This window comes from Centroberyx gerrardi, chromosome 8, assembly GCF_048128805.1.
Source record: "Centroberyx gerrardi isolate f3 chromosome 8, fCenGer3.hap1.cur.20231027, whole genome shotgun sequence".
NCBI classification, from domain to species: domain Eukaryota; kingdom Metazoa; phylum Chordata; class Actinopteri; order Beryciformes; family Berycidae; genus Centroberyx; species Centroberyx gerrardi.
Genome location: NC_136004.1, coordinates 11166199 through 11188879, shown reverse-complemented (window position 1 = coordinate 11188879; position 22681 = coordinate 11166199). Strand labels below are relative to the sequence as shown.

General features: G+C 43.0%; 2 protein-coding genes and 1 long non-coding RNA gene across 3 annotated transcripts in view; 1 reads left to right on the top strand and 2 right to left on the bottom strand.

The window, feature by feature from the left end:
• Window positions 1-11853, bottom strand: part of cabin1 (calcineurin binding protein 1) — a 42864-nt gene extending 31011 nt beyond the window's left edge. Inside the window, exons 1-24 of the mRNA XM_071927823.2 lie at window positions 11723-11853; window positions 11013-11071; window positions 10724-10816; window positions 10438-10551; window positions 9954-10088; window positions 9610-9790; window positions 9352-9481; window positions 9066-9215; window positions 8630-8937; window positions 8319-8490; window positions 7768-7901; window positions 7466-7683; window positions 6702-6774; window positions 6223-6410; window positions 5973-6110; window positions 5323-5511; window positions 4955-5197; window positions 4703-4856; window positions 4502-4617; window positions 3722-3883; window positions 1620-1826; window positions 1301-1446; window positions 733-994; window positions 333-503 (exon numbers count right to left, since the gene is read on the bottom strand). Coding sequence (XP_071783924.2) covers window positions 333-503; window positions 733-994; window positions 1301-1446; window positions 1620-1826; window positions 3722-3883; window positions 4502-4617; window positions 4703-4856; window positions 4955-5197; window positions 5323-5511; window positions 5973-6110; window positions 6223-6410; window positions 6702-6774; window positions 7466-7683; window positions 7768-7901; window positions 8319-8490; window positions 8630-8937; window positions 9066-9215; window positions 9352-9481; window positions 9610-9790; window positions 9954-10088; window positions 10438-10551; window positions 10724-10816; window positions 11013-11015 — 3687 coding nt within the window. The 5' untranslated portion in view covers window positions 11016-11071; window positions 11723-11853. The remainder of the gene's footprint in view (window positions 1-332; window positions 504-732; window positions 995-1300; window positions 1447-1619; window positions 1827-3721; window positions 3884-4501; window positions 4618-4702; window positions 4857-4954; window positions 5198-5322; window positions 5512-5972; window positions 6111-6222; window positions 6411-6701; window positions 6775-7465; window positions 7684-7767; window positions 7902-8318; window positions 8491-8629; window positions 8938-9065; window positions 9216-9351; window positions 9482-9609; window positions 9791-9953; window positions 10089-10437; window positions 10552-10723; window positions 10817-11012; window positions 11072-11722) is intronic.
• Window positions 11854-13566: 1713 nt separating this feature from the next.
• Window positions 13567-17424, top strand: neflb (neurofilament light chain b). Its single transcript, XM_078285161.1, has 4 exons — window positions 13567-14640; window positions 14892-15016; window positions 15146-15678; window positions 17321-17424. Exons 1-4 carry the CDS (start codon window positions 13567-13569, stop codon window positions 17422-17424), a joined length of 1836 nt encoding a protein of 611 aa, XP_078141287.1.
• Window positions 17425-18300: 876 nt separating this feature from the next.
• On the bottom strand, window positions 18301-19377 carry LOC144539587 (uncharacterized). Its single transcript, XR_013505032.1, has 3 exons — window positions 19269-19377; window positions 19045-19159; window positions 18301-18507 (listed from the first exon to the last, which is right to left on the bottom strand). It is a non-coding gene; the product is annotated as an uncharacterized LOC144539587 (long non-coding RNA).
• Window positions 19378-22681: the final 3304 nt, after the last annotated feature.

The window sequence follows — 22681 nt, the reverse complement described above, 5'->3', positions numbered from 1 at the left end:
TCCAAGGTGCATGGAGAAGGGAAAAAGGTCTAAAAAGGTAAAAACTCCAGCAACACTTGTAGTATATAGAACAACTTTATTGTTAGACCAACGCGCTTCGGCTTGTGGCCTTCATCAGGGTCATCAACATTAAAGGATAATTCAGGTTATTTTCAACCTGGGCCTTTTTTTTGCCATCATGATGATTGATAATGTTCAAAATTTCAAAAACTAGGAAAATAAGACCCAGGTTGAAAAGAACTGGAATTATCCTCAACATATTTGTTTATGGCACTTATGTATCACATCACTGAAATTCATATCATTTTGCATGGGTTACCCCTGTTGTGTACCTTTTTGTAAAGCTGCAGGTATTCCCGTGGAGGCTGTTTGCGTTTCTCTGCTATCTTCCCCAGCATGTAGTGGATGAGCCACTCTTCCTCATCACTGTCCCCCTCACAACGGGAAGCACCCTGGAAACACTGGGAGGCTGTCTCCAGCATGGAGTCTCTCCTCTCCTCCATCTGAAACCATACACACACACACAGTTGAGCCTTCATGAGTGATCTACCTCAAGGGGACAGATCAATTTACTCTACAGCAAATTCACATGTGGAACAAGCAGAAGTGACAGGACGTGACATCTATTTAGCTCACAGAGGTGGAAAATCTGACACAAAATCGGACGCAACCCAAACTGACAGCGGAGCAACAAAAAAACTCCCCGACGCCTGACGTTAACATGCGCCTCACCTGTTTAACCACTTCTGGAGGCAGCTCGCTGCGCCACTGCTTGAGCTGTCGCGAGGCAAAGGAGTGCAGGGCATATGATATGGTACCATACTCGATCCACAGAGACAGGTTGGAGCCGTCTATCTCCAGGGCCCTCTTAAAGCAGTTGAGCACAGCCTGGGAGTGTTTCCAGATGGGTCCGTCACTCTTCAGCTCGTTGGAGTTTAGCTTTTCCTGGATACGGCTGGCCCTGGCTAGAGCCATACCGGCCCAGGAGTCAAACCTGATGGAAGACACACACTGCATCTGCACCAGTGCCACCAAGATGGATTCCATAACATTTACTGTACTTGGCAAATCTGGCTGATTCTGATTATTAATCTTCTGGAATTGTAATACCAGAAAACAGACAGACCGACACATGCACATTTACACTCATATAAATCGGTCATATGTTGTTTTTGCAAATCTTTATTGCAGAAATAAAATATTAACTTTTAAGATGCAAGAAAATAGGATAGAATTACCAAAGCATTTCTTTTCTGCTAAAGTATTTACACTGGTGTAGAGATATGAGCTGAATGCCAACCTGTTGGGACACACACAGATGTCATGCATATAGAACTTGATGGCTTTGGACTGCTCCTTGTTCTTGAAGTGGTAGTCAGCCAGCAGGTAGTAGATCTCATTAATGATGGGAGGCGCAGGGGCACCACCCTCAGGAAGGCATGGGGCCTTAAAGAGAACAAAATGCAATGTTTCTTTAAGTACAATTCTGTGACTTAATGGTCGTGCATGACTTTAAAAAAAACACCATGGTAATACAGAGAGCTTAACTTAACATCCACTCATTTGGCATGTCTAACTCATTTGCGCTCTGAACATTCGGTGTGAGCCCAGTAACTGACCTTTGCTGTCGTGTCCTCGATGTAGGCTGCCACTTCGTCCATGGTGAGGGTGGGAGTGTCACTCTGGGGAGCGATGCCAGAGAATCTCCTCAGTAGATTGGCCAGGTCCGCAGACACTGTGCTGGTCTTGTAGCTGTCAAACTCAGGCAGTGTCTTAGGTTTGAAATACTGGAACATGAACAGGGTATTGCTCCACAACAGTTCAACCTGCAGTCCAAACAGAGATTAATTTCACAGGAAATGTTAATGTCACGGTCCATTATATCACAGTGTAAAACACAGTGGCAGAGCAAAAGGGTGGTAATGGGGCCTCTTGGTTATTTAGTCTACTAATGTGTATATCTAATGCAGAACAACACAACTGCTAACTCCTGTTCGGCTATTGCATCTCTCTGTTGTCACTCTTCTATCTTCACTGAAAATTCATAAAATACTGAACAAGGGTTCAGTGAAAAAGCCGGAGGTGTTTGTGAATACACCTTTAGGACTTCTACTATGATTTAAAGTTCCAAACAGGAGCTTGGTCCTGCTACTTCCCTCCAGTGTGTAAGCCCAGGGGAACTTCTGATACATTTTGATACAGACAATTAACCCAATTCAAGCTCCATGAAAGTGAATCAATTTGTTTAATGATGCACTGAGTTGTTTTTGCGGCTCCTCAGGATCCTAGGACTTAGATGTTCAACCAGCTAACAGCGTTAGCAAGTGAACTCTCTTGCATTGTGCTATTGCACAATTACTGCATTATAGTTAGAATGTCAGTCAGAAATGTACCAACACACAACTGTGGGAATGACAACCACCTAGTGGCCGGACAAATACATTGCAAAAACACAAGAGACCAGGGGGCCAGGAAGGAGGCATGTCTTTGAAGCCAAGCCTCAAAGAAATGGGGGAATGTTCCAGTAGTAGCCAGACCAAACACATATTAATGTATATTAATGAAAATTTTAAATTTCTTTCATTTTTGATACAGCTGTCATAGGCTATTTATTTTCAAGATGTGCTTTAGCAGTACACCTAATCAGGAGGAATAAAGAATGGTACACTCTGATATTGCTATATCACATGTCATATGGTTACTGCAGCAAATGAATCGCACATTGCATATTATCGCCATATCATGCAGGCCACGAACGTGACAGGAACAAGCTATGGTAGAATGGCTATGACAGCATGGATATAATTGTCATGTCAGAAATGATGATGCATATCAGACGTAGGAGAGGAAATCTCAGATGAACTGTGGGACTCCATTATTTCACAGATTCACTCTTCATCTTTCTGTGTAAGACTCAATCTGATACAATTTAAAATATTTAATCGCCTGCATTTTTCCAATGATAAATTGTCCAAAATGTATCCATCTGTCCGCCCAGAATGTCCTAGGTGCCATCATACGCCGGTCTCTCTCTAGGGCATATGTTCTGGTCCTGCCAATCTCTAAGCAGCTTCTGGTCCTCAGTCTTTGAATGTTTTTCATCTCTATGCAATACAACACTGAATCCTAACCCCCTTACTGCCATTTTTGGGATAGTCCAGTCAGAGGGGGGCCTCCTTGGTCACCAAAGAAATGCAATTGCATTTGCCTCTCTGCTGGCCCGTCGACTTATTTTGTATAATTGGAAGGCAAAAAAGCCGCCATCCTTTATGCAGTGGATTCAGGAGGTGATGTCAATGTTGAAATTAGAGAAGGTCAGATATACTGCACGTGGATCACGCCAAAAGTTTGATGAAACCTGGTCTCCTTTTATTAGTTATTTTGAAACTATCCTTTGACTGAACAATCTGTAGCCGTCATATATGTAAACTGGTTAATTTACGTACCAAAAATGTAAAGGACAAGGCTGGTAAAAAATTTTTTTTTTTTTCTTCTCCTTGGTTGTTTGTGTGACCCTGAATGGGAGGAGGTGGCTGGGGGTGGGTGTTTATGTTAGAGTGGGGTGGGGGTGATAAGTCAGTATATACATGTAACCATATTCCAACTTGAATATATTTTGTATTGTGAAAATGTAAATAAAGTTGTTAAAAAAAAGGAAATGATGATGCACTGAACCAAAAGCATGACTAGGGTGACATTAAGAAGGATGTGAGTGTTTGACCTGGGGAGAAGAGTGGTCCTCAAGGTAGCGGGCCTTGCTCTTCTTACTGGGGTAGGCATATAGGCAAAAAAAGCACTGCTCCAAGGCCATCTCCAGCTCCTCTTTGTAGGGATGGGACTCTTCCTTTGAGGAGGCTGCAAGCTCTTTTTCCAGAACTTGAACCTACACCAAACATATGGCATACAGCTTGGTGAAAGTGTTCAGATAATCCATACAGATGATATAAACTACTACTGCTATTGTAGCCTCATATGACCTGCTTTCCTCCCAATGTTCAAAATTATTTTGCAATTTTCCCATGTTATTTTCTCTGTACAATAAACAGACAAAGCACTGACAAAACATACGAGAAACAGTGATCAAAATATCCCATTTTTGAATAAATGTAAGGCATATATGCATATAGGCCTACATGATATAAGCAATGCATTGCTTCATGGAATGTTTTCACTAGATATAACAGCACTCTCAGAACAGCATCTTGGTCCCTGCACTTAGGCAGAATACATTACTTGCAGAACTTTAAAAAACTATCATGAAACTGTTGCAGGCTGCATTATTGTTCAATGTGGAACCTGCCTTTCCCTGTGAGCACTGCATTAAAACAATGAATCAAGCCTATTTTCTTTTAACTGGGGGAGTTTTGAAGAAAATTATATGGATTTTTTTCAAAAGCAATGGTTGCATTCAAACTAAATTATGAAAAAAATGACAGCACTATAACACAATACACATCATTACTTGATCAGGGCTTCAACCAAAGTGTAACAACAGACTCACATAAAACTTGAGGAGTGCACCGTCTGAGTTGCAGCACCAGGAGCGTCGGCCAAGGTACTCGTGGGCTGTATTCAGCAACATCAGGGAGGAGGGCAGCATGGGAGTGTCCGAGTCATCTGGGGATGAGACTTAACAGTATCAACCCAGTGTAACGACTACCAAGACATAAACAGTGGGCTTGAAAATGAGAACCCAACAAACCTTCATCATCCCCTACAGACATGTGCTGTCGAAGCATGCAGTCAAAAGCAGCCTCTTCATGTTTGATAATGCGATGCAGGATAATCCAAGGCAGAACCGAGAAGAAATAAGGCTCCTTGGGATCGTCGGAAATGGCCATGCTAAGGTCAATCAGCTGGAAACACAACAATAACAACACACTAGTTTTAGCTCCCACAAAGCTTTATTTATTCCTTTAGCGAAGAACAGTGTTGTGTTTAGCACGCGCCTGACCTGGATGAGGTTGTTAGCCAGTCGGGCCATGCTGGAGAAGCGAGGGACGCTGCTGAGAAGCTCTGGCTTTTCAGTGAAGCAGACCTCGATGCCATTCAGCAGCTGTGCGATGGTGTTGACCCACTCCTCCTTAGCAGAGGGGGAGCTGGCTGGGATTGAGTTGAGCTGCTGTAGGGCTTCGTTCAGAGCCAACTCTGTGTACTCCAGACACTGCTGGTAGTCCTTCTGCTTCAACAGCGAGTTCTATGCCACAGGGAAGTAGGGCAGAGAATGACAAAATGTCAACCGTGCAATTCAATATCATGTGCTTCCAAAGTGATGGAGAATCAATTTATATTATTGTGGTTATGATTTGCAGCATATCTAACCTGAAGAAGCATCAGCTGAGCAGGCCTCTCGGGTGCTGAGCTGACAAACTCCAGAGGTTTGCTCCTGCTGCCGTAATTAAGAGTGGGCTGTAACAGGCGCACAACAGACTCGAAGTCCCCAGACTCAAAGAGGCGCTGGATCTCCTCCAGAGACTGACAACGCTCCAGAGACTTCAGCCTCTTGTCAATCTATCCATGGAGACAGAAGAGCTTTCATGAAACCACAACCAAAATAGCTACAGAGAAGCTCTTAAAGGAATTTGCTAATTTTTGAAAATAATCTCTTTCTCGAATTTACTGTTATGCAAAAAAATGCTGCACAGTCACCATGTTGTATACGATATTGAATTAGTTTGCTATGGTGCACACTAACGTTTAGTACACTGTGTATGTTTAGTGGATAGTACAAGCTGGTTAGCATCATCTCAAAAGTGTTAACATATCCTGCATAGTGCACTCCATACTAGAGGTGGAACTGCCTCCTTTCTTTGTACAATGGTCAGGTTATTTGCAAGTAAAATATGAAGAAAAAAATAATTAGACAAAAGTGTATTATTATAATGTGTAGGAATTGGGAATTAGATTGACAAAAGAAAAACACATTTGCAACTTTATGCATCTGAGAGTTCTTTATCAGCCAGGAAACTGACCTCCTCCACTGAGATTGCTGCATCTACACGTAGGTTAGGCAGGTTGATGGTGTAATGTTTTCCCTCTGGGGTTTTCGGCTTGCTCTGCAACAAGCCTGTACAGACGTCGTAGCTCTCCAAGGCCAGCTCCATGTCCCCCTGAGAAAAAACAAGGCAGCACACAGAGAAGCAGGCCATCTGAGGTGAGCTCAAACTTGAGATGGCTGAGAGGTAAGCTCCCACAGAATCAAAGGGCAAGCAAAAACCTTACCTGAAGGGCCAAGAATCGTGCCTTGAGCCAGTAGACACGCACCATAACATCCAGCCAGTCCTCCTCAAAAAGGTCCCTCTGGGAAGAACCTAAGGCCAGGAGTAACAGATCGCCCTGGAAGTGCTGCCCAGGGAACTCTGTGTCAGCTGCATCACTGCCAGGACCAATGTTGTTCCTTCGCGGAGACACTAGAAAAGACCAAAGAAATGTATAACAAGGCAACAGTAAACATGGCGTCCCCCACAAATGATACGCTCCCCCTCTCAGCTAATCAGTAACAAATATTTCATCTTATTTTGTAATTGCAGCACCCCGTTCAGACTAATCATTGTAATTTTAAAAATACAATGCAAGTTTCGGACTATGGATTTGGATCCGTGATGATCCTCCCCCCAACTTCATCGTGGGTAAAGCCCTAATTCACAGGGTAACAGATGGATGTTGCAAGCCCAAGTCAAGGCTAGTTCACTGGCACTTACCAGTCTTCCCTTTGCTGTGTGACCATTGCTCCAACTGCAGCTCCATACATGCTAAGCTCATTGCCAACATTTCCTGTATATGAAACAGAAGTAATCACTTATTAGAGGTCATCATGGGTGCAAAATATGAGGCCCAATCTGACTGAAAACTATGTCTGGGTCCTTGGTTCTAAAAACCTGAATTAGCCGTGGGAGTTTACGGACCAGCCCAAATGTCTGATGTCCAGATTGAGTCCTTAAACAGCCCAGAGTAGCTGGGAATATGTGGATCAGATGTCTTTCAACTTTAACCCAGGCCAAAAACAACATAAGGTGCATGTAAAACAAACATTGCTCTTTCATAGGTGAACATACTGAGAAAAATCATAAGACAGTTGAAGAATTATTCTAATAACTATGTTTTGCAGTGCTGAGATGTTCAGAACAGTCAATTGTCTTTGCCGAGGCTTCCAGCTAGAGAGAGAATTTAGATTTCTCCACTAGTGTTTGTCTCTTGCAGGGACAGGATAAGCTACATTAACAACAGCAAGCAACAACCTCTACCATAATAAAGAGATTCCACCTTGTTACTTTGTGTCTATTGCTTATAATGTGGAGCCCCAAAATGTTTCTGTTTTGGAGCCAATGAGCCAATGATCTCCAGATAGCCCCAAAGCCCCAAAGCCCTTTAACATCTGCAACCCAATTCAGTTGGCTCATTGGCTCCGAAACAGAAAATGTTGCCAATCCAGTTCAGTTCGTCAAGAAGTTAAACAACTGTTTACCCGAATGTGTTGGTTGCTGCAGTCCCGAAGCAGAGGGTTAGGAAGGCCGCTGCTGTGCTTCCTCCAGGTCTGATAGACCTCCAGTACCACAGCAGTCAGCCCCCGAGGCCAATCCTCCGTGAACTTCTGACCCACTGCTTTCAGATAGCGCATCATCAGGTCCAGTATGCCACCATTGGCCATATTATTGAGCAGGAAGTTGTGAACATCCTGTTGTTCTACAGAAGGGAATATAATGACAGAAAACACAACATGCCAGTAGAGAATGAATTGTCCGTACATATCCATGATACACTACATACCAGATTCCATGTATTCAATTGAGTCCACAGGCAAGCAACTCCCATGGAGAAGCCGTGCGTCATCCTTCCCATTACACTGCGCCTCAAGATTACTCAGGCTCTCATCATCATCCTCCGGATCAAATTTCTTTAGCCTAAAAGCAAATGTGAAATGGTTGTTAGTTTTTGAAAAAAAATCAAACAGTTCAGTGTCTGCAGATTATTTGGAAGCTTGTTTAGGGTCATTTTGACTTACAGTGTGGAAGGAGTTTGACTGTTTTCAATTGGGAAACTGAAATTTTGGTGCAATAAATAAAGAAATCTTAAAATATATTGATTTTCTATGTCTTCATTGTGTATAGATACACCCGCAAGTCAAAATAGTGTATTTACATGCTTCACAGACATAAGCAGCTGCGGCAAAAATAGACAAGTGTAAAAAGAACAGAATGGCTGCGTGTCGACTCTGATGGAATTGAACCCAGGATCTCTGGCGTGGCAAACCTATGCTTTACCAACCAAGCTAAACTCAAAGAAGTGATGTTAACTACCTATATTTGATTTGAGGTTACCTGGAGGGTAGATATTTGAAAAGCAGCTCCTGAAAATCAATCTTCTCTTCCTTCTTGCACTTTGTATTTCGAACACGTGCCGAGCGTCGCTTGGCTGTCTCGCCACTATCTTCCATCACACGTTTCCTCTTCGGCGCTTTCTTCACTTTTTCTGTCAGTGAAGTATCCATAGCTGTGAACGTACAGTATGGACAATAAATCATTAAATCACACTGCATAACAGTAATACAACGATTATAGTTACAAATATAACTAACACAAAACAATACATACAAAAGCAATTTAGTAATTTGTCTTTGCAAGCAACTAACCAACAGGGGGAGCAGTAGTGGTGATCTCTACAGTGGCCTGGCTGGGGGCGATCTGAGGCTGAATGCTGGGTTGGGGCACAACTGCTGGCTCAGGGAGGGACACCGGGGGCAGGGAGGAGCTGGGGCTGCTGCTGGGCACGGTGGTCTGGCCCGTGCTGATTGGGCTGCTTGGTTGGGGCAGGTTCTGGAGGCAGTTGGGGTCGCGGTATTCCGAGAGGTCAATCCTGCGGCCGAGGCTCGGGCGCGGTGGCTCACATGTGGTCTGATGTCTGTACATTGCAAGAAGGCTCTCGCCCACATGCTTCCACCTGAAGAGCAAAACAATAGCTCATTCATACTAGTTCAATTCTTATTAAAAGGAGATATCACCAATTAATTTATATACCCTGCTCAAAACTATTAGCACAACCAGAGAGTAAAGCTGGATAGCACTCACGAGAAGCAGCGTATGGGCTGAATCAGGACAAGGTCAGGCTTCGGTTCACGGTAAGAGAGAGCTTGTCTGCGTTTCCGTAGCTCCAGGGCCTCGTCCACAATGGATTGGCTTTCCTCCTCCTCCACATCCACATAGTGAACAGACATATCGCTGCACACAAAATAGACCACAGCACAGAGGTTTGTAAAACTCCAAACAGACGGGTTCACTGATGTGAAAGTATAAAGCTACAGCTATGGCACATTCTCAAGATGGAGTTAAGGAATACAGAGTGAGCGGGCTTCACCATTTCATGAACATCTGCATGGTGTCCCTCTTCAAACAGGGCTGCTCCTCAAAGATTTTCTCCTTCAACACCAGGCCTTTAGTGTAACAGTGATCCTTCTCTAGGGCTTTGGAGATGAAATACAAACAGCCTGGAAAAATACAAACAGATGATAGTACTCCCCTTTCAATATCTAAGCCATTTGCAAACTTCAAAAGAACACCGCTAATGCAGTGAGAGGACACATAGCAAAAAGGCTTATAAAGATGTATGACATACAGCTGTAGTCGCTGAGTGTGTAGAGAATAGTTATGAGGTTGTCCAGGCAGGGCCAGTGGTCTGGGTTACAATGCAGACCCTCCTCAAAGGCATGTCGGGCCAGAGGTATGCGCACCAGTCGCACAGCCACCTGACCAATCTTGTACCACATGTTCACATCAGTGGAATCCAACATAACAGCCTGGGAAAAGAACACATCAGCAAATGGGATAGGAACACTCTCTACAGTGGACTTTATGTGCGTTAAAAAGGCATTTTCATTTTGTTGCACAAAATGGTCCAATGTCATAGGTATAACAATAGACACTTAAACTGGTGCTATTTTGGTATTTTGATTGATTTACCTCCAAGTAAAACTCCATAGCCGTCTCCAAGTCATCTCGCAATGCAGCCAAACTAGCCAAGTTTTTAAAAGTAGAGTATTTCAACATCAGCCCAGGATGCTTGAGACCCACTCTCTGATCATCTGAGGGCATGGCCTAAAACATTAGAGGATGCATCAAATACGGCATCAGACAAAGTGTAATGCAGATTAATCTTAGTGCTGTCAAGAAATATGAATGTAAAGACAGGGCCCCTGTATAGAGCAAGAATTGTGCAATCAGACAACTCAATCTGAATTTTGTGTTCTGAATTTGTAGGTGATCAGTGAAAGGTTGAACTTTCTTTACTTTTTTGGAAATTTGAAATCATGCCTTTTAAAGATTGGGTAAAGTTTACCAAATTGTTCTAGATTTACAGTAATTTTGAAACTGTTTTTCAAATTTTTTGATCAATCTATCAGGAACCCTGATAAGAGGATCAGGCTTACGCTGTGTGACATGTTACCTCTTTAAGCAGTGGAGTTTTGAGAAGTTCATGATAGGCCTTGGCTGAATCCTCAAACTTGTCATGTTTTTGAAGATCTAAAGCTTTGTGATATAAAGCAAAAGCCTCGGCTTCCTACAGAGAAAACAAATCAGACGACAAACAGACAACAAACAAATCAGACAACTTATTTTAAATACCCCTTAGGGATAAAACATGTTTTATTAAATAGAAGAAAGAAAACGTCTGAGTAATTAGATAGGCCTAATATTACTAATTATTTTGCATAGTGTGTAACAGTCTGTACCTGAGCCTCCTTAGTCTGACTCTTGTTACTTTTCAGCGGGTCTTGAGACTCATCAGCAGCTGTTGAAGCAGCATTCAATGCTGCTATCCGGATCTGGAAAAAAAAATACATGAAAGAAAAGAAGACAAAAACCTTGGCCAGGCAAGACATATAGCTCAGGAATGGTTGATTGCAAGGGGAGCTAGTAAGAGCAATGCCTGCTAAAGAATAGTCAGTGCAACCATAGGCTGCACAAGTAAAATGCACAACACACCAAGGATGCACTGGCTAGCTGAATAGGAGGCCTTACCATTTTAATATCGATGAAGCTGATCTTCCAACTTGAAGCTTAGCAGCTTTTCACGGGATCTGCAGAAATGTGTGGAAGCGCAGCAGACACAGAGAGAGAGTGTGTGGAAAACAGGCAAATGGACCATTCAATGACTGAATTTATGTAAAAGAAAATATACAGAGAAAATATATACAGGCTGAATATAGCCTTTTCAATGTCCCATCGCCAGACAACAATAGCCTACGGAGACTAACGTTAGCTAATGTTATTGACAAGTCTTTCATCTAGCAATATCATTCGACTACCAAGTCTCCTGCTGTTTTATATTCATTCAGTTTATGTAACGTTACGTGTATTTGAGAGTCTCCTAAGAAACCCTAACTGGACAGATAATTGGGCAAGGTGCTGTGTCACTTGATAGCATTTATCGATCGAGAAGTGTTTGGGACTACCCTTAGCCCAAATGTCACTCAAAACTTAGCCAGGTTAGCTCTGCAGCGGTAACCGCTCAGATTCTCAGCTGCCCCGAAAATCTCTCCTGAGCAAATGAACAGATTCATCCCTGATGAAACACACAGAATGAACACCTGTCACCTGGTGATAAAATAGTTCAATTTTGTTGGCTAGCCTAGCTAGCAAGCTAACTCAGCTGGATAGATAACGTGAGCTAGCTAACGTAACGTTAGCCTCACCGGGTGACCATCACTTGTAAAGCTGAAACGACTTACCGGTCATCCTCATTGTAATTACGTGTATACTGTGACTTTGACAAGACAGTGAACGGTGAAAAAACTTCGTTTATATGGGGAAATGAGGCACAAACTAATTTCAAAACTTCATAACATCATCCTTTGTTGTTGTTAACGTTAGTATTGTTTTACGTCACAGCATCACAGCAACAGTTCTGCTACCCGCTCTTTAGTAAGGTCATCGCTTATTGGACAATATATTGTGGGTGTTTTCATGTGGCCAATCACAGACTTTGATATTTCGTGAAACCACACCATCCCAATCTACACAACCTGCACGCCGTACTGACAAATGTCTTTTACCACAAAGGCATTGCTCTTTGTCTTTGATTTCATATCACATATTCACACATTAATTTCGTTATGTGTACGAGACTAAAGAGAGAAAAAATATTGCTCATTCTGAAGATTGGCGTGTATGAAAACAGACTAAAACAACACCACATTATTTATTGGAGGTATATAAAATAAGCATTTAATTCCATCTCTGTCTTTTCAAATTTGTACTTGGCAGGTCTGAAAAAATATGTAATTTTTAACACGATACTTCTGATGACTGTGTCGTTGTATTTAAAAAATAAAAGCAAATTACAGTGACACAGAGATCACGTATAATTGGAAAATATGACTTTCATATATGCATTTTAATTATGCAAAGCTACTTTAACACAGGTTCACAGGTGACCACATTAGTAGCCAACATCAAGGCCAATATAGGAAGACAAGGAACCTAATTCCCTGTTCAAGAGACTGTCTATTCTCTGCAACGAATCCCAGGATTTCTAGTCTATCCTGAAAGGAAGAATTCATTTATTCCCAGGCTTTGGTAACCAAAACCTGTAAATCAAGATTTTGAACCATGAAACAGCATATCCCATGCTCTAGGCTATTTGTACAGTGAGGCACTTGACAGTCCATGGGTTTCTCAGACATCACTTTTACTGAGATGTAATTTCTGTAAAGCGGAAAATGCATCTATAAAGTTGATCCCTAGCAAGCAGTGTTTTGTGATATGCAATGTATCTCATATACAGCTACATTTAGTGAGTCAGAATATTATTTAATGCAGGGTAACTTGCATGGCGAACAGACAACCACTAGGGGGCGAACTTTGATTAGAATCCTCTAAAATTGTGCAGAGCTTAACATTTTATTTTGTAAGACTGAGCAGTTCTTTTTTATCATTGGAATGTTGGAATCATTGGAGTCTCGAAATGTTTTTTATTGGCCTATTGTGATGAATTTGTTCGGTCTGTTGCAGTGTTCTAAAAATAAACTGCCATCTTTATTGGGATATTTTGATCATGATGATATTTTAATGAATTCTCTCTTACAGCTGACGGCTGACGCAAAATGGTGCAAAGCTGTGTCATTGTTGACAAAAGGTGTTTCCCCCCCCCCCCCTCCTCTGTCAGTTGGTAGAGGCACTATTCAAGGAGTTTGCACTGGTACATGACAGAGATAGGCCTTTGTCAGGATTTAAGGTGACAGTTGTAACAGCTTATGCTTTTTTCAAGGGGAACAATATACATCAAAACTGTATTTGTCCTCAGTGACCCTGTCTGTTGCAGTCCCTTGTTGCTCCAACACTTATCCCCGCCCCCTCCTCCCCCCACTCCCACCTCCGCACCCCTCCCTCCATCTCTCTCTTTGGCTGAGACTGGCTGGCTGGCACCATTATCGATTTCTTCTGTCAGCATGCCTACAAAAAACAGCTTACGTCACAGTCATTACTGGCACTATAAAAGCCAGAGTAATGCAGATTCCACTGTGCAGTCAAGCCGGCTTCATTCCTAGACGTAGAGCAGCCTGCCTCGCAAGTCATGACTTCCATTGGCTACGACCCTTATTTCCCTTCCTCCTACAAGAGGAAAGTGGTGGTGCGCAGTGCAGGATATGGAGCAGGTGGAGGAATAGGATCCAAGTCCGTATATTCCAGCCATTCTGCCCCACTAACTTCCTATGGGTCTACACGCAGAAGTTATCCGACACACAGCCGTGCCATCTCCAGCTGCTCCTCCATGCTGTTTTCTGCTCCACTGTCTGCCACTACCACCGAACTAAACCTTAACCAGGCAGCACAGGTCAGTTCTGAGTTCAAAACCTTGAGGACTCAGGAAAAAGCTGAGCTGCAGGACCTGAATGACCGCTTCGCCAGCTTCATTGAGCGGGTCCATGAACTGGAGCAGCAGAACAAGTTGCTGGAGACTGAACTCCTGGTCCTCAGGCAGAGGCACGTGGAGCCATCCAACATCCAGGGGCTGTACGAGCACGAGATCCGCCAGCTCCGTGCCGCCGTGGAAGAGGCCCGTCATGAGAAGCAGGCTGCCCAGAACCACAGGGACCAGATGGAGGAGGTGCTGCAGAACCTGCAGGGGCGCTATGAGGAAGAAGTGCTTGCCAGGGAGGAAGTGGAAGGCAGGCTCATGGATGCCAGGAAGGGGTCAGATGAGGCCGCTCTGGGCCAGGCCGAGCTCGAGAAAAGAGTTGGGACCCTGCTGGACGAGCTGGCCTTCCTGAAGCGCCTCCATGAGAGCGAGATAGCAGAACTGCAGGCCCAAGTACAGTACAGCGCCCAGGTGTCAGTGGAGATGGAGGTGGCTAAACCCGACCTATCCGTCGCCCTCCGCGACATTCGAGTGCAGTATGAGAAACTGGCACAACACAACCTCCAATCGGCCGAAGAATGGTTCTGCGGCAAGATGAATGTGATGACAGTAGACAGCGCTCGCAACACAGACAGTGCACGCAATGCCAAAGATGAGGCTGGAGAGTACCGCCGGCTGCTCAAAGCCAGGGAGCTGGAGATTGAAGCCTGCCGCCAGATGAACCAAGCTCTGGAGAACCAACTGCAGGACGTGGAGGAGAAACAGAGTGCTGAGATCTCTGCACTGCAGGTCAGAGAGTGAAAAGCATTGAAACAAAGGAATAGGTTCCATTTAAACATTGGCCTCTATGATGAAAATAAGAGATTTCAGTAAATTTCGACATCTTTTGACAATTCCAATCAGTTTGACTTGTAATCTGACTGTAAATGAGAGTGTTAATAATACCCAAAAGATGTAAGATTAGTTGAGATGCATTCAGCATCTAGCACCATAATCTCCCACTAACACATCAATTTATCTCTCTCTCTCTCTCTCTACAGGACACAATAAGTCAACTGGAGGACGAGTTGCGGGCAAACAAGAACGACATGGCTCGCTACTTGAAAGATTATCAGGACCTCCTGAATGTGAAGATGGCTTTGGATATTGAGATTGCAGCTTATAGGTCAGTGTGTTATCAGTGTCTATGTTTTGTATATTGTATCTTCATTGTATAAAGGCTTTGAATGAACGCCTCAAAAACAACTAATTAACCATGTCATTTTCTTCGAATGTGTTTCTTAATCTATGTTAGGAAGCTGCTTGAAGGGGAAGAGAACCGTTTTAATGTGGCAGGACCAGGGTCCATCAATGTTTACTCCCAAGCCATGTACACTGCCCCATCGTATGGAGGTCCTCAGTTCTCCATGCACTCTCAGCTGAGCTCCGCAGCCCCCTATCTACTCAGCTCCCGCTTCCGCGGTTCTCCGCTCTCCACAGAGGAGACAATATCTGCCACCCAAGCACTGCGGGCAGAGGCCAGCCCTCCCCAGGAAGAGGAGGAACTGGAGGTGGAGGAGGAAGAGAAGGAGGAGGTAGAAGAGGAGCAGGGAGAAGAGAAGGAGGAGGCAGAAGAGGAGGAGGCAGAAGAGGAGGAGGGAGAAGAGAAGGAGGAGAAGGAGGAGGAGGAAGCGGAGGAAGAGAAGGAGGCAGAGGAAGAGGAGCAGGAGGGAGAGAAGGAGGAGGCAGAGGAAGAGAAGGAGGAAGAGAAGGAGGAGGCAGAAGAGGATCAGGCGGAAAAACAGGGAGAGGGAGAGGAAGAGGGAGGTAAAGAAGCAGATGGAGAAGGTAAGTTTAGTACTTCAATTTGATTGCTATTCTCATGTTTGCTTGATATTTGTACTTGCATTTTTTGTGTAGTAGCAGTCAACTAATTCTAACTTTTATCCATTCCCCAAATGACGCTGCAAATGAAGAAGGTGAGGCAGGAGAAGCAGCAAAAGAAGACGGGGAGGAAGGAGGAGAGGAGAGCCAACCTGCAGAAGGAGAAGAGGAAGCTGATCAGAAAGAGGAAGGGGATGATGCGGGAGGTGAGAAAGAGGACGAAGACAGTAAAGAAGTAGAGGCAGCGGAGGCTGAAGAGAAAAATGGAAAAGCAAAGGATAAAAAGGTTTAGATTGACATGCTGAATAATGCCTGACAGCATTGTATCTGAAGGGTCTTGTCTTCTTCGGTGCTCTATATACAGACATGTTCATCCAGTGCAAGCCAGATGAAAATCTCTAGAAATCAGAGGGCAATAATGTGGGTGAACACTTCCTCTGTATCATCAATATGAGTGAGCCAGTGCATGTACGCAAGCATGCATACTGTACCAGCAAAGAAATCAAACAATAAAACAGCTAATCAATGGAAGACAATGATTTAGAGGACAGGATGTGGGAAGTGTCTGGAGTGCAAATTCTGCTTTGTGGAGTTTTGTTTGCAAATACCTGTGTGCTTTACTGTCACCAACATATGCCTATAAGACAGCAAGTATGTGCAATACCCAGTTTGAAATGCCTTACTGAAAATCCTCACTGAGAGTGGAATTCATGATGTGCTGCATTGAACTCCAATAAAGCCTTGAAAAACGTTAAACTAATGCTGACTCGAGGCTGTTTTATTCATATGTCTAAACACTCACAACTGCAATGAACTGCCGAATCAAATAACATTAAGCATAAATAAACGCATTAACAGAAAATGATATTCAGTGTCCAAGCTCTGTGTCTCATTTTGACAAGCAGGGATAGACTTTTTTTACTTGCTAGTTAGCCTGGGGCTGCTGTTTTCCAGTCTGGGTTTGAACAAAATGCTCCTCTCAAGCCAGAATTTTAATGGGGGTTAATGGAGAAAGTATGTAGATGGCAGCCAAATAGCCTTTGGTTCTATCCATCTTGACAAGCCAGTCCACAATTTTCTGGGAGGGAGGGCTGCAGCAAACCGGGCAAAATCAGCAACTATGAGTCATTTTAGTTTCTTTCAGCAAAAGATACCATTTCCAGCCCGATCTTTGAAATGAAAACTTAAAACTTCACTGTAGATGCCTATTTCAAAAGAGCAACATGTTATTAAACAACTGATTCATAGCAAATCTGAAATATTACCCCTCAGATTTACAACATTAACTGCTCATGCAGCCTCATTGGATTTCTCTTGAATTGACTAAATGAAAAGGGAGTAGGAAGCAGAATTAGTGTGGTGTGTGCTTGTCTTTATCTCATAAGTCAGCAGGTCGTCTCTGTCCCGTTCTGCCTATAGTCAGTGTGTGATCAGTGAGCTGACACCAGTGTTTTTCCTGCTGCCTCACCCTCATCCACATCACTGTTCATAAATCAGGGCCCACTGAAACCTTTATGACTCAGCTAGTCTGCTGCACCAAAGAATCTGGCCAAGTGTCAACTGATGGAGGACAGCGGGAGAGAGCAATTTCATTATTTCATTAGAGAGAGAGACAGTGAGAGAGAGAGACAGAGAGAGAGAGAGAGAGAGAGAGAGAGAGAGAGAGAGAGAGAGAGAAGCAAAGAAATATGTCACTGCACTAAACCTTGACAGAGGACAGACTTTCTTTCCCCCAGCAAAGAGGTGGAGAGACCAGGGGCTTCCTTCAGGCATCTGCAGAGATACAATCCCTATGGCACACAAATGAACCCCCCAACCCCGCCACACACACACACACACACATCTACATCTACATCTACACGCACACGCGCACACACAGGAATAGATGTGGAGTGTTTGAAACATTGCATCATCTTATGTTTTTTTTATTTGTACACATACATCCTTGCACTTTTGGTACATATAGCCTATCTTGTATGTGTCAAAGGAAGGCAACACCCCAAACTAAGCAATGCTGCCGTCTCCTTCCCCTCTCCCTCTCTATTGTCCCTGTCCTCACTTCACCCCACCCTGAGCTAGACTATTATCCTCCTTCCTCTGTCCCTCTTATTGCTGCAGAAAGAGTAGAGCGAGTCCAACGGAGCACTCCATTTAATCACTGTAATTTCTTCTTGGAAATAATTTAGGCTATGCTTAAATATACACTTACTTAAATATACACCACAGTATCAGCTGAAAGAGATAGCAATACTGTAAATGTTTTCTTATTGATTGTAATGATGAAGTGATGGTTTGCTGTTGTTTGAATTTGACAAACACAAACCGACAGACAGAAGGCTGAAGTCATGATAGAGCTCTGCACAATAGAAATCACCAGAAGAAGAACCAGAGGGATACATAGATGTCGCCTCAGGTGTTCCTGCTGTATGCATCATTTATGTCACATGTGGCTTGCAGCAGTAGGGGAGGCTTGCGGGGTTGTGCATGTGTGTGTGTGTGTGTGTGTGTGTGTGTTGGGCACATGACACAGACCCACTGTAAGCACAGCAAAAGGAAGGATGTTTTTTTTTTTTTATCACATTTTATTTCTCACATATTGAGTTTCATTCAAGCTTCATCTGTCACATATCGGCCGTGAATGGACCGGTATATAAATCTCTCTCCCTCATGTGGGCACATGATATATGAGAAGCAGGTCCGGCGCTGCCTCCCACTGAGACCTCCCCAAAGTACAATCCTTTGATGAAAAAGTATCGAGGGTGCAGCAGGAGACGTAGGCGGCAACTTCGTTTCCTGTAAAGAGGCAAAACAAACGAGCGTCGGTGTTGTACACTTGCCAAAAATCCCACCACATAAAATATGATTATTGTGATTGTGTTCAACATAAAATTTTCAGCAGACGACTCATTTGGGATGATCATTTGCATCGAAAACAGGGAAAATATCAACAACACATTTGAGATAGTCGTTTTGCACTTGATGGCTTGACAAATGAAATCCCCACACAACTAAAAATGACAATGATGTTACAGCTGTTGTAACTTAAGTCCTTGTATTTCCTAAAAGTCAGCCTTCCAGGGATTAATAAAAACTGACTGATTTTCCTATTGACATTCATGTATTCCTAGCATTTTACAACAATATCAATGGTTTGGCTTGGTCCCAGAGTCATGAAACATTATCTACACAAGAAGGACAATATCAGCTTTCTCTTACTACAAAAGAGGTATAATATTTCTGGAGCACACAGAACGATACGCCGTGTTTCATCACTGCTCTGGGCTGAAAGTCAGACAATGATTGTAAGTTTGATCTTGTACTTTGGCCCACCTGATAACCTTTGAATAGATAATCAAGTCGATGCTGATGTGAAATGCTGATGTCTCCAGGGGTCCTGTGACAGAAGACTAGCTGTCCATCACAGCCTTGCGCCTCACTGTAGCACCTGCATAGGACAAATACACATTGATATTCAGGAATTGCATTGATATTGGGAGAGTAGAACCACAAAGCAGAAAGTTAACGCTTCCCATAGCTCTGGAAAGATGTTGCACCTTTGTTAGTAGAAGCCGTCGTCCTGATTATGGGTCCGGACATGTAGGTGGGCGTCCACTCCTCTCTGCTCCAGCCCCGTTCCAGACAGCGAGGGTTTTCACACTGTGGTCAGCCTTTGTGGTTGTCACATAGCCAACAGTTTGTTTCCACAAAGAAAGGAAGTGTTAGATAAGAGTTGTGGCTCCCTCTGCTGATCTCCGGGAATCTCCCTCACCCAATTAAAGTCTGTCGAATGAGCCTTCGCACTGGCTTAGGAGAGAAGACAGTAGTACCCATTTCATTTTAAAACTTTTACACTCTCTAAAAATAGATGCTTGTTTCTAGTGTACACACAGCATACAGTTTTCGGATGGCCTTCTGTGCTCCCATCCAAGCTCGCTGCACTGAGCCGGCCACTGAAGGGGAACAAAGGATGCATCACTGAGTCGATGGAAACAAATGAGGGAGCCCCAGGGCACATCCTCTCTCATGCATTAAAATCTGGAAATTAGATGTTATAGTTGTGAATATGAATATAAATGTGCATAAATGTGCCTGACTTTGTGTGTGTGCTGTACCTGCAGAAGACTGGTCCCATGAACAGACGCATACACACCATATGTTTCAATGTCATCTCAGTGTATTTCTGTATTTGAAACCTCTCCTTCTATCAAACAATGGACAACCCATATTGTGTCCCGATGTGAAGCAGAGACACAAAAATATCTGTGCTAAATAATATTGTAAATCTGTATCTATCTAACATCAAAATGTGAATCAGAATAATTTTCATTTATTTTCTTTACCTGCTTATTTCTATTCAGGGTCACAACTCAACTTGGCATCTTATGGCTCCACAAATTCAGTGCTCCATTCATTGTCTATGGAGCTTTTTTCTTATTATTATTTTACATCGCAGTGACATGACAAATTCAAGGGTTTTCTCTCGGATTTCTAGCTTTAAGAGTGGTGCAAGTTTACAGACACTGACTGAATTGTCTTGGAGCACAGAAATAACATATATTAACATAAATAACATGTAATAACAAATAACATGAATTCTTAAAATGGGTGGCATTCCCCTTTAACTTCAGGGATTTTTCTTGGTGGCATTAGTGCAGAAACATATTGACAACTGACATTGTTACACAGTATATGTGTATATACTCACACATAGAGACAACAGGACCTCCTATGCAAACAGTGACAGAGGACAAACATATAAACAGAACATGCTATAAACCAGGAAAGTAGGAGAGTTTGGTTGTACTGTACCTGCACCAAAATGAGTGAAACCATGAATCAAATTCTGCCCCAGTGGAGAGTGCAGTGACCTGTCTACCCAGCATTGCGGGGCCAGGGCTATTACCTGTTTTTGCTGCTAGACAGGCAGGTGGATGCTGAGGTCTTCATTTAGCAGGCGGCATTTCCATTTGCTTTTGGCATCACGCAGTCCTGGCAGTGGACCCTTCAATCCATTAGGCCTTTTGTCTGTTTTTATCTCAGGAATCGAACACTTCAGGCAGGGCTGAGACCAATATTACCAATACTACCATTCAGAAGTCCTTTCTCACATCATGAAAATCCCAATTTAATAAATTCAGTAATGTTAGTCATTGAATAATTGGACATAGGGGACACATTTATTATTATTTGAACGAAGTATATCATGCTAAAATGCTAATGTTAATCTATTATATACCCTAGTTTCAGGAGAGACAATTGGTTCATCTCTCTTTTTATCTACAATAACAATGAGAGTCCATTATCACAAGACACTTGTTCACTTGTGGCCAGAAAGTGAGAGTAATTGGACTTTATATTCAGCCATTCTGGCACTGCAGCCACTTGTACACCTGTTTCTGTTAACCTCATGCATCTGCACATAGTTGAGCCGATAGATCAACCACTGAGCTTTGCTAGGCAACAGCACTGGATAAGGGGTGCTGAATTCAAAGCGCCTCTCTCTTTCTAAGCTCCCCTATCATTAAAATGCTGCACCTCGTCGAGGGTTTTAATATGACGAGGCCTGAGACATAACGTAACCTGATCTACATTAGAGCATGACAGATTAGAGCAGAAACAGGGAGTTTCTGCTAAAGCGCAGCCTTATACTCCCATTGCTTGTGGAACGTTCAACTCTAGGTGAACTCTGGAGTTGAACTCTACTTGTCAAGTAGACACACACACACACACACACGCGCGCACACACACACACACACACACACACACACACATTGGTGGTGGTCAGTAAATCTAATGCTCCCATCACCAGTTGAATTCAATATATTTATCTTTAAAGATTTAGTAGTTGTACTGAGGCAATAGATTTAAGCTGTTGCATATATGCATATATTTAAAACCCTATGTCAGTACAAAATGTGATAAAATGTTCAGGCTCTGTCAAGGAATAACAATGTATTGTATGTAATGGCACAAAGCAGTCAGATGATGGCAATATTGTATTCCTTTTTGCAGATTTGATTGTTTTTCCCTTTTGATGGCCTAATAGTAACTCTTCCCATCTGACATGAAGTGTGAGAGATATTTCCTATGGAATAAGGACACTCAGAGGTGAAAAAGACATCTGCACATCTGAAGCCTCATACAATGAATTGAAAGCCTCAGTGAGCACCTATAGCTCTACCAATAGGTCACAGTAATCATGTCCAACAGCTCAAATCATAACCTTGAAGATTCTACAGCTGTCAAACATGTCAATCCTCCATATAATTTTATGGCAGAAAAGAGAATAATTCAAAGACGACACTATCTAAAGGCACGGTTTTAAAAGTCCTGATTTTGGTTGTGGCCACTATCACTTGGTGAGCCTGTGCTGCTTTTCAAATTACCATATGTTCATTGAATAGCCTTGTCCTTTGCAAAATAATTTGATTCAATAATAGCTTTCTGTTCGACTGACCACCAACCATGTGCTTGTGTTACTATTAATTCTCTGCAAGCTGTGATTTAAAGCAGCCACATCAAAACTCACGCCACACAAAGAAAAGGAACGGAGATCAAGCTGTCAGAGGGAACAACAAAAGCACTGGATGGCTGAACATTATTGACAGCACCATTTGGCTGACCAGTGGCACCAGAAAAAAAAACACATGATGGGCAGACAAAAGGCTAAGTGGGATACCAGGTCGCAGGCAGCAGCTGTAAATGGCTTCATTGGGCGGGGAAGGAGGCTGGTGAGCATCATTTGTGATATACTGACATGCAGGACAATAGCACATAAAGTTAATGATAGTCTAGACAATTAATCCCCCAGTTGAAGTGACATGAAAATTCCAGCAATTAACAAGCTCAAATTGAACACAATTGTTTTGGGTAGACTTCTGTTATAAGTATGCTATGCTGAACAGGTAACCTTGTTCTTTGTATGAACTATATAGGTCTAATGCCATATGGGTTTATATAAACATAT

Excerpts from the sequence above, each read along its gene's own strand:
- neflb (XM_078285161.1), top strand. The coding sequence starts at position 13,567 with ATGACTTCCATTGGCTACGACCCTTATTTCCCTTCCTCCTACAAGAGG. Across the intron at positions 14,641-14,891 it reads CTGAGATCTCTGCACTGCAG|GACACAATAAGTCAACTGGA; the intron begins GTCAGAGAGTGA and ends CTCTCTCTACAG. Across the intron at positions 15,679-17,320 it reads TAAAGAAGCAGATGGAGAAG|AGAGAGACAGTGAGAGAGAG; the intron begins GTAAGTTTAGTA and ends ATTTCATTAGAG.